At 32.6% G+C, this 15,058-nt stretch overlaps 1 protein-coding gene across 2 annotated transcripts in view; it reads right to left on the bottom strand.

Annotated features, from left to right (window-relative positions):
• The window catches only part of LOC118202451 (15-hydroxyprostaglandin dehydrogenase [NAD(+)]-like), a 69,120-nt gene that overhangs the window by 38,641 nt on the left and 15,421 nt on the right, over nt 1-15,058 (bottom strand). The window contains exons 4-6 of one of the 2 annotated variants that reach the window (XM_035374630.2): nt 13,705-13,801; nt 13,434-13,510; nt 6,760-6,896 (exon numbers count right to left, since the gene is read on the bottom strand). The exons of the other annotated variant lie outside the window; for it this stretch is intronic. Coding sequence (XP_035230521.1) covers nt 6,760-6,896; nt 13,434-13,510; nt 13,705-13,801 — 311 coding nt within the window. The remainder of the gene's footprint in view (nt 1-6,759; nt 6,897-13,433; nt 13,511-13,704; nt 13,802-15,058) is intronic. 2 annotated transcript variants of the gene reach the window in all.

The following is a 15,058-nucleotide window of genomic DNA, read 5'->3' as shown; positions in this document are numbered from 1 at the left end:
TAAGCCTTTCATAAAAACCACCCCACCAAGGCGCGTGAGGCGCAATATATTGCCAAGTTATGCCGTTTATTGATATGAAATCTTTCAATTTTGAATCTATTATAATTTTTGCTAATTCTTTAAGAATTTCATTAGTGGCTCTAAAGCTCTTAGCATTGTCGGAAATGATAACTTTACAATTTCCTCTCCTAGCTAAAAATCTCCTTAATGACAAAATAAAGTTTTTTGTTGACATATTTGTGATTAATTCTATGTGCACAGCTCTAGTAACACTGCATGTAAATAATGTTATGTAAGCCTTTTGAGGCGTATCCTTTCCTGATTTTATTAAAACTGGGCCAGTGAAATCTATGCCAGTTACAGTAAAAGGAGGGTTTTCAGTAATTCTACATTTAGGTAGTTGACTAGTTATTTGTTTAGCTGGTTTCAACTTATACTTTCGACAAATTAGGCAGTTACCTAATACTCTTTTTATAATTTGTCTACCTCGTGGAATCCAAAATCTAGACCTAATTTTGGCTAGCGTTAATGTAACTCCACCATGAAAAATTTTATTATGTTCTCGAATAATAATTAACTCTGTAAATTTAGACTGCTTAGGAAGAAGTATAGGATGAGCTTCATCCTTTGTAAACGCTCCTTGTTCTAACCTTCCTTTTATGCGCAATACACCACAACTGTCGAGAAATGGGACTAAATTCGAAAGTGGAGAGTTTTTAGGAATCGATTTACCATTTTTAAGGTTCTGCAATTCTAAGTTGAACTCTATGTTTTGCTCATGTTTTATCCAGTCTATTTCAGCATTTTGAAGTTCTGCTGTGAGGGGACCTGGAATCGTTTGTCGTTTTTGAAGTTTATTAACAAACCGTTTAACTAGTGCAGTTACTCTTAGTACCTTTAACAAACTACTATATTTCCTTAAATCTAAAATAAATTTCGAATTTTCTACCAAACAGTTATTTTGCACTGTACTTTCAAATTCTTTTTTTAGCTCTAAGTCTACGTCTGTAGATTTTAAGTTCTCTCTTTTAGTAGGCCAGTATTCAGGTGATTGGCTTAGCCATGGTGGACCGTGCCACCAAAGATGGTTTGTAGCTAAATTTGCTGCAGAAATTCCTCTGGACAAGATATCTGCAGGGTTATCCTTACCAGGGCAATGAGCCCAATTATTGGTATCTGATAAAGATTGAATTTCTTCTATTCTATTTTTTACGAAAGTTTTGTATTTACTAGCTTGTCCCTTAATCCAACATAATGTAATCATCGAGTCGGTCCAAAAATAACTAGAAGTATTAAATTTAAGACATTTACTTACTTGATGGACTAATCTTGCGGACAATAAAGCTCCCATTAATTCCAGTCTTGGTAATGTAAGACCTTTCAGAGGAGCTACACGACTTTTAGAACAAATAAAACTGATACTTATCCTCCCATATTCAGATATAGCTCTTAAATACAATACAGTTCCATAGGCTAAAAGAGATGAATCTGAAAAAGAATGAATTTCAAATGAAATAAATTTACAGTTCAAATTTGAAAAATAACATCGAGGAATCTGAAGATCTTCTAAGTGTTCGATTTCACTGCACCACAACTGCCACTTGTGATCCAGTGACGATGGAAGTTCATCATCCCAGTCTATGTCATGACTCCACAGTTCCTGTAGAATGCACTTCAGCTTTATGATGAAAGGCCCAAAAAATCCGATAGGATCATAAATTCGACCCACTACTCGAAGAATAAACCTTTTCGAAGCAGTTCCGTTCTTGACAAACTTTAATAATTCTTTTACGTTAAAAGATATACTGTCCGCATCTGGATCCCAAACTAGACCCAACACCTTGGATGGTGAGTCAAGTCCCGTACTTGAGCTCTTTTCCTCATCGATGTCGAACTCAGCATCTTTCCACAGCTTACGCAGTTCCATGGAATTGGTTTTCCATTTTCGTAATATCATGCCACATCTTTTGAGAATTTCTACACTTTCAGTCGTAATTTTCAAAGCCGCTTGCAAGTCTTCTTCGCCTCCAATCAAATCGTCGACATAAAACCATTCTGACAGTAATTTGCAAGTATCAGGAAATTCTTCTTTACTTTTATCAAAATGATATTTCAGAGTTGCAGCTAACAAATATGGACTTGGTTTTAGTCCAAATAAAACTCTACTAAAGTTCATTTCTTGATATGAATTAGAACGAATATGCATCAGTGGTAAATTTGATCTTGATTTGGATACAAAACATTCATGACGATATCTTTCATTTATATTTAATGAAAGCACCAAAATATATCACAGCAATACACATACATCGCAATGGCGAACTACAGTTACATAATGTAAAAAACAACAGAATTATTAAATTCATCAAGTATCTCCTGTTCCACTAAAGTCAAACACTCCGCTTCCTTGTTTTCAATACCTAAACTTTCCAGTTCCCAGAAACGCCTGAGTTCAGCTGATACAGTGCTTTGATCACCTAAAACTAAGTTCACAGCAGCCGTTTTACTCATATCACCACAATTTCCCTGCAAGGACCATCCAAGTTCTGTGTTTACAGCTACCAAAGACGTATTTAACCTTTCAAAACCTTTTGTCAACTTCCAATAAAAATCTATACCTATTAACAAGGAAATTTCATTATCATCTGACGCTTGATTATAACCCCAAGTTAAAGTTAATCCCTTGGCTTCCATTTCAGTTCTTGTACGCTCATTCGGCAAATTAATCGCCGCCCTCGAAATTTCATCTGTTTCCAACGCCTGTATTACGACTTCATTTCCATCTAAAATATTTCGCAATCTCACTTCAACTCTGCGACATGTTTGCAACCTAGGATCCTTTGCTCCAAATGAATAAATCTTTAATGTTTCTGACCCTAGACATTTTAATCCCAACTTCATAGATACATTTCTTTTAATAAAACTCTTTCAAATTCTTTTTTTAGCTCTAAGTCTACGTCTGTAGATTTTAAGTTCTCTCTTTCAGTAGGCCAGTATTCAGGTGATTGGCTTAGCCACGGTGGACCGTGCCACCAAAGATGGTTTGTAGCTAAATTTGCTGCAGAAATTCCTCTGGACAAGATATCTGCAGGGTTATCCTTACCAGGGCAATGAGCCCAATTATTGGTATCTGATAAAGATTGAATTTCTTCTATTCTATTTTTTACGAAAGTTTTGTATTTACTAGCTTGTCCCTTAATCCAACATAATGTAATCATCGAGTCGGTCCAAAAATAACTAGAAGTATTAAATTTAAGACATTTACTTACTTGATGGACTAATCTTGCGGACAATAAAGCTCCCATCAATTCCAGTCTTGGTAATGTAAGACCTTTCAGAGGAGCTACACGACTTTTAGAACAAATAAAACTGATACTTATCCTCCCATATTCAGATATAGCTCTTAAATACAATACAGTTCCATAGGCTAAAAGAGATGAATCTGAAAAAGAATGAATTTCAAATGAAATAAATTTACAGTTCAAATTTGAAAAATAACATCTAGGAATCTGGAGATCTTCTAAGTGTTCGATTTCACTGCACCACAACTGCCACTTGTGATCCAGTGACGATAGAAGTTCATCATCCCAGTCTATGTCATGACTCCACAGTTCCTGTAGAATGCACTTCAGCTTTATGATGAAAGGCCCAAAAAATCCGATAGGATCATAAATTCGACCCACTACTCGAAGAATAAACCTTTTCGAAGCAGTTCCGTTCTTGACAAACTTTAATAATTCTTTTACGTTAAAAGATATACTGTCCGCATCTGGATCCCAAACTAGACCCAACACCTTGGATGGTGAGTCAAGTCCCGTACTTGAGCTCTTTTCCTCATCGATGTCGAACTCAGCATCTTTCCACAGCTTACGCAGTTCCATGGAATTGGTTTTCCATTTTCGTAATATCATGCCACATCTTTTGAGAATTTCTACACTTTCAGTCGTAATTTTCAAAGCCGCTTGCAAGTCTTCTTCGCCTCCAATCAAATCGTCGACATAAAACCATTCTGACAGTAATTTGCAAGTATCAGGAAATTCTTCTTTACTTTTATCAAAATGATATTTCAGAGTTGCAGCTAACAAATATGGACTTGGTTTTAGTCCAAATAAAACTCTACTAAAGTTCATTTCTTGATATGAATTAGAACCGATATCATCAGTCCAGAAGAATCTCGTAAATTTTCTGTCACTAGGATCGATCAAAATTTGTAGATACGCTTGCTTTATATCCGCTGTGAAGGCGATTGTATTTTGTCGAAACTTTAAAATCATTTCAAATAGCATTGTGTAAAAACTTCATCAATTCCTGTAAATCATGACAATTATTTATATTTTGCTGAGAAAATTCAAGAGTCAATTCTCCTGGCAGATTTTTTAGTATTATGTTAGTCAGTATTGTTCTGTATGTTTTGGTGCTTTCATTAAATATAAATGAAAGATATCGTCATGAATGTTTTGTATCCAAATCAAGATCAAATTTACCACTGATGCATATTCGTCGAAACAAAATTTGCTTTCGAACAATAATCGTCAAGTTATTACTAGCCTTTCGAACTACGCATTAGTATCGTTATTCACTTCGTAACACTCCTCCTAATGATTTCTCTCTCTCTCTCTTTCTTGTTTTAAGCTTTATTATTAAGCATCGTTTTCTTCGCACTACCACCACATACAATTTAACGGCGAAATCGCAAAACTTTTAAAATCAGCATATGTTTAGAATTCTTGATGCAGTGTTAAATGTTGGCACATACTTTTCTATTTTTTTATCAGTCTTTTCTCAGTTTATCATATCAATGTTCAATTTTTTTAGTAAGATGGCTTACAAAACTTTTTTTTCTTTTTATTATTAACGTTTTGTGTGTTAGCTTTATTTGTTAAATATCACATTCTTCGCACTTACGCCATATAAAACTCAATTCAACAGGAGAAATCACAAAGTATTTAAAAACAGCATATCTTCCGAATTTCGAATAGACACTCTCGCGTTCTGGAGATAAAATGTTTTATTCTGTATGGTGTTACCACGGCTCTCTCACAAACTATTTGAGTTTATTAATCAAAACTTCATTAAACTTTTACAAAATATGAAATGAATAATAAAAAATAACATCCTTCTGTAAAAATATTGAATATTTTTAATTAGATGAGTTAAATGCTATTATTTATATCAATCCGATTCAAAAACAAGAAGTGCTGCTTCTATTGCTTTCAAATAGTTAAAAACTGCTTCTATTAATTTCAAATAGTTAAAAACTGCTCCTACTAATTTCAAATAGTTAAAAACTGCTCCTATTGCTTTCAAATAGTTGACTTTGCTAATCTACAAGAGGCAGATTCAATCTGAAATATAGATACCTTACATTCTGCAAAATGGCAATAAACTTGAATGAAAAGCGACACGACGCATTTATAGTGTTTTCACACAAAATCCCATTTTGAGACTAATAGCCCTTTTGGGCTAATAAAGTTTTATAATCAGGGAAGTTACCATTTCAAGCTTAGAATACAATAACTTTATGGTACTATGTGTGCAGTATATGCTTAATAATAAAATGGAACAGGGGGCTCAATGCATTTTAATTATTTTATTCTTATTAGTATTTACAATTACCTTTATCTTCATATCATAATTACAATCATAAAAATTCCATTTCTATTTTTTTAAATTTAATTTTGATAAGGCAATTAAAAATTATTTATTTAGTTTATTTTATGCGATTTCCGCATTTATTTTATTTATTTATTTATTGTAAAGGCGGCAAAAATTATGGTAGTTGCAATTTGTTGCCGAATCTGTATTTAAAGGCCATGCTCTTGGCAGGTCCGCTAAAGTCTAATTACCGTCTAAATTCCTTTTCTTTATTATGAGAAAAATAATTCTTTTTATTTACGGCCCCGTGTTTGGCGACCCACCTTTTAATTTGGCGACTTATCCACCTTTTAATAATTTTAAGCGTAATTTATCTGAAAAAAAATCTATGTTATGCAAATTTCTTGTCAAAGTTTTGAATAAATTTTTAACATTATGATATCATTGAATCAAAAATTATATATTAAAATTAGATTCCAAAGAAAAACCATTTAAAATAAACTATTTTTACTTTCTTTTGTCACATTTTAAAACATCTTTACATTTTACCACTTTTTTACGATTTTTGAATATCTTGGTTGTTGTTGCCTTATCCGTTTATTTCATGGTGGTTGACAGAACCACAAGGAGGTTGCACTTCTACTACCACCCCAGTGTTTTAAAGAAGAGCTCCCCTGGGAGGGTAGTCCGAAGGTCTCCCAAAACACACGAGAGGACTTTTAGCTCGTCATATATTTTAGACTGCCCCCCTGTCGCAAAGACACTATACATTTATAAACACCATACCTTCTCCGGGATTCTAACCCGGGTCCTTCGATACCACAGTAGGTTTCCCTAATCACTATACCGTCTGAGCGTCTGAATATCTTGGTTTACATTTTAAAGCAAGATAACAACTACATGAAAGAACAACTTTTGAATTACTTTTCAGTAAAATGTTGTTTCATTATGTTAAAATTAATTTCGTTTGTATGATTAAAACACTTTTTCCTTTATTCCCTTTCCTTCTTTCCTTTCGAGCATTTTTTTAAAAAATTTTCAAAAATATTCCGATTCCTATTCTCACGAAGCTTGAATGAGAGGATTTGTATGGCACTTAAGTGAAATCAACAAAACTAATACGACTTGATTAACTGCACAAAACTGAAATGCATATTTCTTTACCTTAATAACTCTCTTCTAGTAACATCAAGTCCTGTCTCCAGTGATTTAGACTTGATATCTTCTAGAATATTCGTCTTCACAAAGGAAGGGCAGAGAGCCATGAACAATATTTCCTCTTTCTCATAATGGCTCGGATGCTGAAGATGAAAAACACCAAAATAGGAGCTTAAGAGACATTTAAAATTTATTTGAAATATTTTATATATTTAAATAAATTTTTATTTTAAGACAATATTTTCTTATAGCTCTACATCTCCCTTCTCAAAGAAAAAGGAAATTTGGTACATGGTTATAAGTTGTAAACAGAACACACTTGTTGGTGAGTATTTTTCAACGTTTTAAAGTAATTCATCCAAAGAGATTTTTATTTTGTAAAATTCGGTGTATTATTATACAACTTGATTTTTCTTCAGAAACTCTTCAAAACATCAGAACTGTATTACAAAGTCATATACACTGCGCAATAAAAAAGGGGGGAAAGAAAAGGGGAAAAAGAAAAAAAATAGGACAGTTTCGATATCTCCCGTTCTACTGGGCCGATTACCGAAATTCAAATTGCGTTTTTTGTCTCCAAAGCGCAACTTAAGATATATATTAGATTTATATATAGCATTATTCTAACTTAGGTATTTTGACACAAAATCGGATTCTTTCCGAAATTACACGCCAATTTTTTTTGAAAAATCTATAAAAATTATTAAAAAATACAAATTTTAAAAATAAATCATAAAAAATGGGCGAATTTTATTTGGAATGAACCTAAATTTCGAAATGTGAAAAAAAGAAGAAAATAAGTTTAAATAAAAGAAAGAGGTATTAAGAAATATATACCAAATTCAATTAATATTTTCTTATAGCTTTACATATTGAGAAGCTAAAATTTTGAGGGCTAATTATTTAAAAGCGACTCATGCGATTTTTACAAAACTTGTAAGTTTGGCATAATTTAAGTCGTAGAATTGAAATACGGAAAAAAATTGACATGTCATTTCAGAAAATGTCCGATTTTGTGTCAAAATACCCATATTAAAATAGTGCTATATATAAATCTAATACATACCCTAAGTCGCGCTTTCGAGACATGAAAAACCCAATTTTAATTTTGTCAATAGAACGGGAGATCTAAAACTGTCTCCACTTTTTTTTCCCCACAGTGTACAATGAAGTACCGTTTGTATTAAAAAAGATGTATCTAATAATGCTCAAAAAGGATGAATGTAAATATGTATGCGTTTGTGTCAAATAAGAAAACGTATAAGCGAAATTCTAATTTAAGAATGAGAGACATACATTTTAGCTTAAAATTTTATTACTACTATTATTATAAAATTTTTTCTTCTGATCTTAGTTGTTTAAAATATTACCTTGTATTTTTTGTAATTCAACTGTTTAAAACATCTCATTATTATAACCATAAGAATGAAATATAATCTCTACAAGTAATAAAAGAAAGAGTCTGTGTGCTTTTCGTTCATGCTGCACGTAAGTTAATAAACCCAGGGCTACGAAATTTGGTATATAGGTGCATCTAGACAACAGCCAGTGCACCTCGAAGCGATTTTTTCAAAATTCGAATAAGACTTTTTTTTTTTTTTATTTCATCTTTTCGATTTCCTCACATCATTTTGAATATTAGTTTCATTCGTTTCGAAATGTAATTTTGGCAACAATTTTTCATTCAGTTGTGTACTGAACTGTTGACTGTTGAAAATCAGCACTGTTGCCACTTGAAAAAATGATGGCGATAACTCTGTGCAGTTTTTAAATTTAATGTTTCTTTTGGATACTGAATAGCCGAGCGGTAAAGACGCTGAACACTGGTAGTTTGGTCTGAAGTTCGAATCCCGCGAACGGGCTGGCTGCATGGGCGTTTTCGTGGTTTTCCCCATGTGTAACGTGTATAAGAGCCAGTTTTCCTTAGAAAGTCCTCCACAGTCCTATCTGTCCTATCTGCCTAAAGGCATCCCTCCCTTTAGGCAGATAGCCCTCGTGTGCTTTGCCATAATTAAATAATCCAATCCAAATCTCTTGGATACTGGACGTTTGCGGGGCAACAGGAAGTTGGTTAATTTATTTATTAGAATAATTAATATTTGTATTAAGAGATATTGCTTATTTCGTTGTAATTTTGTTATACGTAATACATTTTTTTAGTTTGTGGTTTTATATATATATAAAGTTGTTCTGCAGAGTAAAATTCTGAGCAGTTTTTAAATTTAACGTTTGGTGTTCCCTTCAGGCATTTTCCGGTACATTTAAAAACCAGAAGAAGGCTGGCAGCGTAGCTGCTAGTATTAACATAAAATGAGAACGAAATTAGTTTTATTTAAATTGCTTCTCTTGAAAAAATAACAAATTTATGTTTTAGTACAAATTTAGATTTTGAGTTATCTTAAAGAAAAAGTCTTCGTTTGATTTTGAGCTTTAAGCAAAACACACAACAGTGCAAGGACAAATAATAATTCAGTTAAAATATGCTCATTGTTATCTGTTAATCCTCTAACCCAGCAGTTCCCAAACCTTTCGAATTGCGAAACCGCTTTGGCCCATTCTATATCTTACAAGTGAATGATGTTTAATTTTGTCATAATATCTCAATTTATTTTCAGTGTAACATTGTCAAAAGTTACAATAAAATAAACCAAATGGTATTACAACAAATACACTGAAACGTTGGTTCACAAATTTAATTAATTCCTGAAGAATTCATCCTTCTGATTCCTCATTGCTGAAGAATCTTAATTCTTGACATCATCCGAAATATTGGTAAACCGAAATAATTTTCCCCAAAGGAATTAATGTAAAATGAACTTCTATCTGTCTAAGCGGAGAGATACCTTCGTGAAAGACTTCCCAGGGGAAAATGGCTCGTATACAAATTAAACGTGGGAAACCCACGAAAAACACGCATACAACTAGCCCTTTTGCCAGGATTCGAACCTCGGACCGAACTACTTGTGTTCAGCGACTTTACCGCTCGACCGCTGGTGCGCGTAATTTTATTATTATGCAATTATAATGCATCTGCAGGCTGTAGGTCTAAATTAAAACATAACATTAAAAAAGACACAAAAACGTACGTGGAAGAGCAGCTGAGAATTCACGATATAATCGCTGGGAACGTTCACTGTGATTAGACACCAAATTGATAAAGCTACTTATATGAAGCTAAGCTTCTTGAAGCTTAGAGCGAATTCCAAGAATTCTTGAAGGATCGAAAATGAGTGATAAGCTTCTCGAAAAAGCAGCTCTAAATAATGGTCTGTTCCGAGACATGAAACTCAGCTTCGCAAAATTTTGCTTTAAAAAAAAATTGTTTTTGTTTTTAGTTTTTGTTTCTTATTTTCGATTTCATTCAATTTTTTATTTATTTCATTTTTCTGGAGCTGCCAGGCAGCTCCTGGGAAGCTCCACGGGACGCCCTTATGGCTCCGCGGAGCATAGACTGCGAATCTCTGCTCCAAGTGATCCTTCTTCTATCCACCAACCGGATTTGAACAACAGCCCCTTCTGTTAAGGATGCTGATTTGAATCCCAGTCTAGTCTGAAATATCCCACGTCTTCTTCTCCATCCCCTCTCGTATTTCAATATACAGCTTGCAAATGCTTTTCAAAAAGAAAAACTTAGAAAAATATCATTCACAGAAATGTTTCAACTGCAGAAATAAATGTACCATTAAATGTAGAAAATGACATATAGTCATACATGCTATATAAGTCATACATCACATAAATTAAATAGCTTACTATTAGCATGAATAATAATTAATTGGGGTAAAAATGGCGTAATTAGGTAAAAGTCATATGAGTAAGAAACGCATAAATCGTACTTCGTTGTATTATAGATTTTGTACTATGAATTGTACTATGACTTTAATCTACAAAATTTCAAATATAAATTGAAATCGCCTACAAAATGAAGATCTGTGTTTAGCCATACTTATCAAAATGTTCTTGACTTTTGTCGCGAACTGTTTTAAAAAAGTGCATAACTAAATATCTCCTGAAAGTTTGGTTATAGCAAGAGGTTTCTGGTAATGAATCAAATAACGGGGTACCTTTAACTTGTATGAAATTTATATTTTCATAAGTATTATCAGGGTCAATGTTCCTTCTAACCTTCTTCGGGAACATGCAAGGACCTGACTCGGAACAGAGAGCTTACTAAAGCTATGTTCAAAACTGTGGGAAGTAAACAGGATACACAAGAAGGGTATAGAAAACCCTTTATTTTTCTCTATTTACAATGACTTCCGTACTTCGGAATACACCGACCTGCTACTTGGGGTCAAAACGTAAAAAGTATAAAAATAGAACTAAACTCTAATTTAACTTTAAAATAATAAACGTGGAAGATTGGCCTTATATTAACAGGAAGCGTATGTAGTACAGAGAACTGTGAACACTACAATACGTTTAAAAATTATCAAGAGGATTAAAACCTCTGGCCTGGAAGGCAAACAGCAACTGCGTAAAACTTCTAAGGTAAGCGGCCTGCTTCGACTCACTGCTTCCTCTCTCTCGCTTGGCAAAAAGCCACAACTTAAATACTTGGCGTTCGCCAGACAAACTTTGCATAAATACCTTCACGCTTATAATTCTGGCCGGAAGTAGAAAATAAGAAGTGATAGTAAAGATTTAAAATAAAATAAACGTTAGTAAAACTTAAGATCCTTACAGTATCTCTTATGAAAAGTTCCAATTATTAAGTTGCTCCTTATCTCATCAAAGATCTTTTAGGAAAAGAACTTATCCGTAACATGCATGGATCAAATGGGTCTCTGAACAAAATAGTGCTGTTTCAGACTATCTCATTTGTACTGATTCCCTTTCATCCTTGGAGATCTTAAAATGTATTTCTTCTTCTAATAATATCATTATCGAGATTCAAAAAGAACTGAAAAACCTAAAAGATAAAAATATTTCGGTTGCATTTTCATTTGTTCGTGGTCATACAGGTGTTGTTGGGAACGAACGAGCCGATTTCCTTGCTAAGGCTGCTACTAAGCGGTAAATTGACACTTTTGTCAATATCCCTAATTCCTTTTATAAGAAGGTCATGTATGAAAGTATTGTGGAGTCGTGGAACCACGAATTCATTAATTCAAATAAAGGGAGCTTAACAAAGAGATTTTTCCCTTTTATCAAGATGAGATTGTCATGTCATCACTTCTTCACAAACTATAAATTAACCCAATTTCTTACTGGCCATGGAAATTTCAAAAGTTATTTGAATAAATTTGAGCTCCGAGTCTGTCTGTGATTGTAGCCTCGATGGAGAGGAGAATGTTTAACATGTGCTTCTTCTATGTCTTAAATATAAGAACGAAAGAAAATTCTTGAAACTGGAACTGAAAACTTTAATATTAACTGGGCCTCCAGAATTTTACCAATTTATTTCCGAGAGAAGTGCTTTTAACACTTTTTGTCAATTTATCGTGAAACTTTGTAATCATCCTTAATTTTATTTTAGTTTTTTCTTCTGTTTACTTTGTATTGTGTTTCATACTTACTTCTGTAAGCCCCATATGATACTATGTGGTACACGGGGAACTTATTGTGTTTCTTTAATAAAATTTTTTTTTTAAATATGACTTAAAAATCCCTTTCACTCGAAGAAAAGAACATCGTGTATCGTCGCTTTAAATTTAACACAAAAAATGAATACTTCATGAAAATCTTAATTAATAGCATTTAGAAAAGAAAAATTTGAAACCAATGCTCTTAAAATATGTTTCGAAAGTATAATAAAAGTCATCTTTTAGAAATTCGCTGCGAAAACTTAAAGTGCCTAACTAACTGTAGCAATATTTAATATGTATAATGCCAAAAATTTTAATCAATGATACCTCGACTAATTTTGACTGTAAAACGGTTAGGGATTTTTGATTAATCAATTTATTTATTTTTGACTAATTTTGCTAATTTAAACGTTTTTCTTATTAACATTTATCCAGCAAGTCTCTATAAAACTTAAGCTTCATATATTTCTTATTGAAAGGTATTGTAAGCTTTATTTCATTTTTCGTAAAGTGGAACGAAAGTCGATAACTATTCATCCAAAAGATGCGTACACTTTATTGAAAACACCTCACACAAGTTTATGCACATTGTCGATAAGAAATAAGCTTCTCCATGAAAATGAAATCAATTCATCATTCGTGTGAAAAGAGATACATCTCAGTATTAACGTTTCAAGAGAGTTCTGAGAGTGACAGAACATGGGCAAAACGGAAATCAATAGCTGAAAAAATACTGCCGTTTACAGCTTTGAATTCTGAGAACCACATGTGAGTGTTATGAATAAGAAAGCGAAGTAGCAGAATAAACTGTTCCAAATATATATAGTTAAAGAAATTGCAGACAATATTAATTATACTATAGTCGTATATCTTAATATAATGTTAAATATTATTTCCATTTCAAATGTGTGAAATTAAAGCCCAAAAATGCTTGAGAATTACATCCAATTACTTAAATTCAAAATTTTATTTATCTCTTTCATATAGTATGTGAATAAAAATTGAGAAATAATTTCAAAAGCCAAACTTAATTTAATATAGTTACATGACTCACTGAAACAAGACATCATCACATTTTAATAGCCATTCACAATTTCTTCAATTCATAATGCAATCATTTAAGGAAGTATTTTTTAAATGAAATTTACTTACTCCATAACATCTAGTCAGACCAATCACACCATGTTTCGATGCACAATAAGCCGGCAATTTCGAAAAAGGCAGAAAACCTGTTTATTAAAATATAGCGTTCTAAAATTAATACAGAATACCAGAAACATTAACAACTATATATTATGCATTCCTTTTAGTTTAAAATTAAACTGATCACATAAATAAATTTTTTTCATCTGAAGAAAGTTTATGCAAGTCACTTATTTTTTTTTATTTGACATACATATTTTATAAAGGCTATACAAAATACCTAAAATGGAAGCTGTGTTGATAACTATACCACCATCTCCACCATTGCTTCTTCCCATATATTTAATAGCCATCTGACATCCTATGATTGGGCCCATCTAGAAACAATACAAGGAAATCATTAAAGCAAATCTATTATATTTCTGAAATGCGTATCTTTGCAACATTTTGAACTAAAACAACTAATTAAAAGCCTGTGACAATTAATTTATGAACATAAAACTTTTTTAAAAACTAGGCTGAATAATTTAATACTTATTTTTCTGAACTACTTGTCAGAGAGCTATTTATAATGTCAACAGATATCATATGACTTTCTGTAAACAGATACTTAAATCTTAACATATTAAGCAACAAAATTATGCAAGGAATGATTAAAAACTAAGTTCTAAGATTCTAGGATTATATCAAGCTGTTTAGAAGAAATTTCTAAAACTTTCAAGAAGTTGCCCAGTTGACGATCTTAGTTTACAGATACATACCCTTTTAGAGTAGACTTTTGTCAATTGCATAAAAAATGTACATTCATAAAGGAAAATTATTTTATTAAAAGCAACGGTGGTATTAACAGAATTTTCAATGTGTCTGTAGCTAGCAAAAACGGCAGCTTTTGTTTCCTAAAGTCCCAAATTCCTTTCCTTGGAAACCTACAATTATGTTTTTTATTTATTTAAGGACTATGGCAAAACATGCAAAAGCTGTTTGTCTAGACTAGTACACTTCTCAGTTCCTAAGAAACTGATTCGTATTCTCAACACATATGGGAGAAACACGAAAATACCAGCTCGTTCGGCGACTTTCATAGGTGGTCGAATGATAAAAATTCATCAGTTTTATTCATTCGACACAGGCAGGCACGAAATATATAGTAAAACGGTTGGTGTGCAATGGACATAGTAAAGGTTTTATAAACTCAGTGAAGTCTTTACACTATTCGAAGAGAAGACATGATCATGAGAATTAAATTGCAATGCTGGAAGGCTTTTTGAAATGAACACAACACACAGAATGGTGTTAAATTAACATAAAAGAGATTGATGAGGAAGCAAATATGGTGTTTCCAAAGCATTTTCATCAGCATATCCGAAAATATAAATGAAAGGAATTTCGCATAACTACCTCACTACTTTTCATGGTATTCTTCTATTATCGAGACCGAATTCAGAAATGTGTGTATGTATGCACATGCGTATGTACGTATGTGCGTATATTCGTATGTATGTATATATATATATGTACGCATACGTACGTATATCTGCAAGTGTACACGGCGGAAAAAAAAGTGACAGTTCTTCTCCCGTTCTACTCGACGAAATTAAAATTGCGCTTTCATGTCTCGAAAGCGCGAATTATGA

Source organism: Stegodyphus dumicola, chromosome 8 (genome assembly GCF_044657685.1).
Source record: "Stegodyphus dumicola isolate Sdum_Otavi_A_Nest chromosome 8, ASM4465768v1".
Classification (NCBI taxonomy): Eukaryota; Metazoa; Arthropoda; class Arachnida; order Araneae; family Eresidae; genus Stegodyphus; species Stegodyphus dumicola.
Note: the sequence above shows the minus strand (reverse complement) of the source record. Positions and strands in the feature narration are given on the sequence as shown.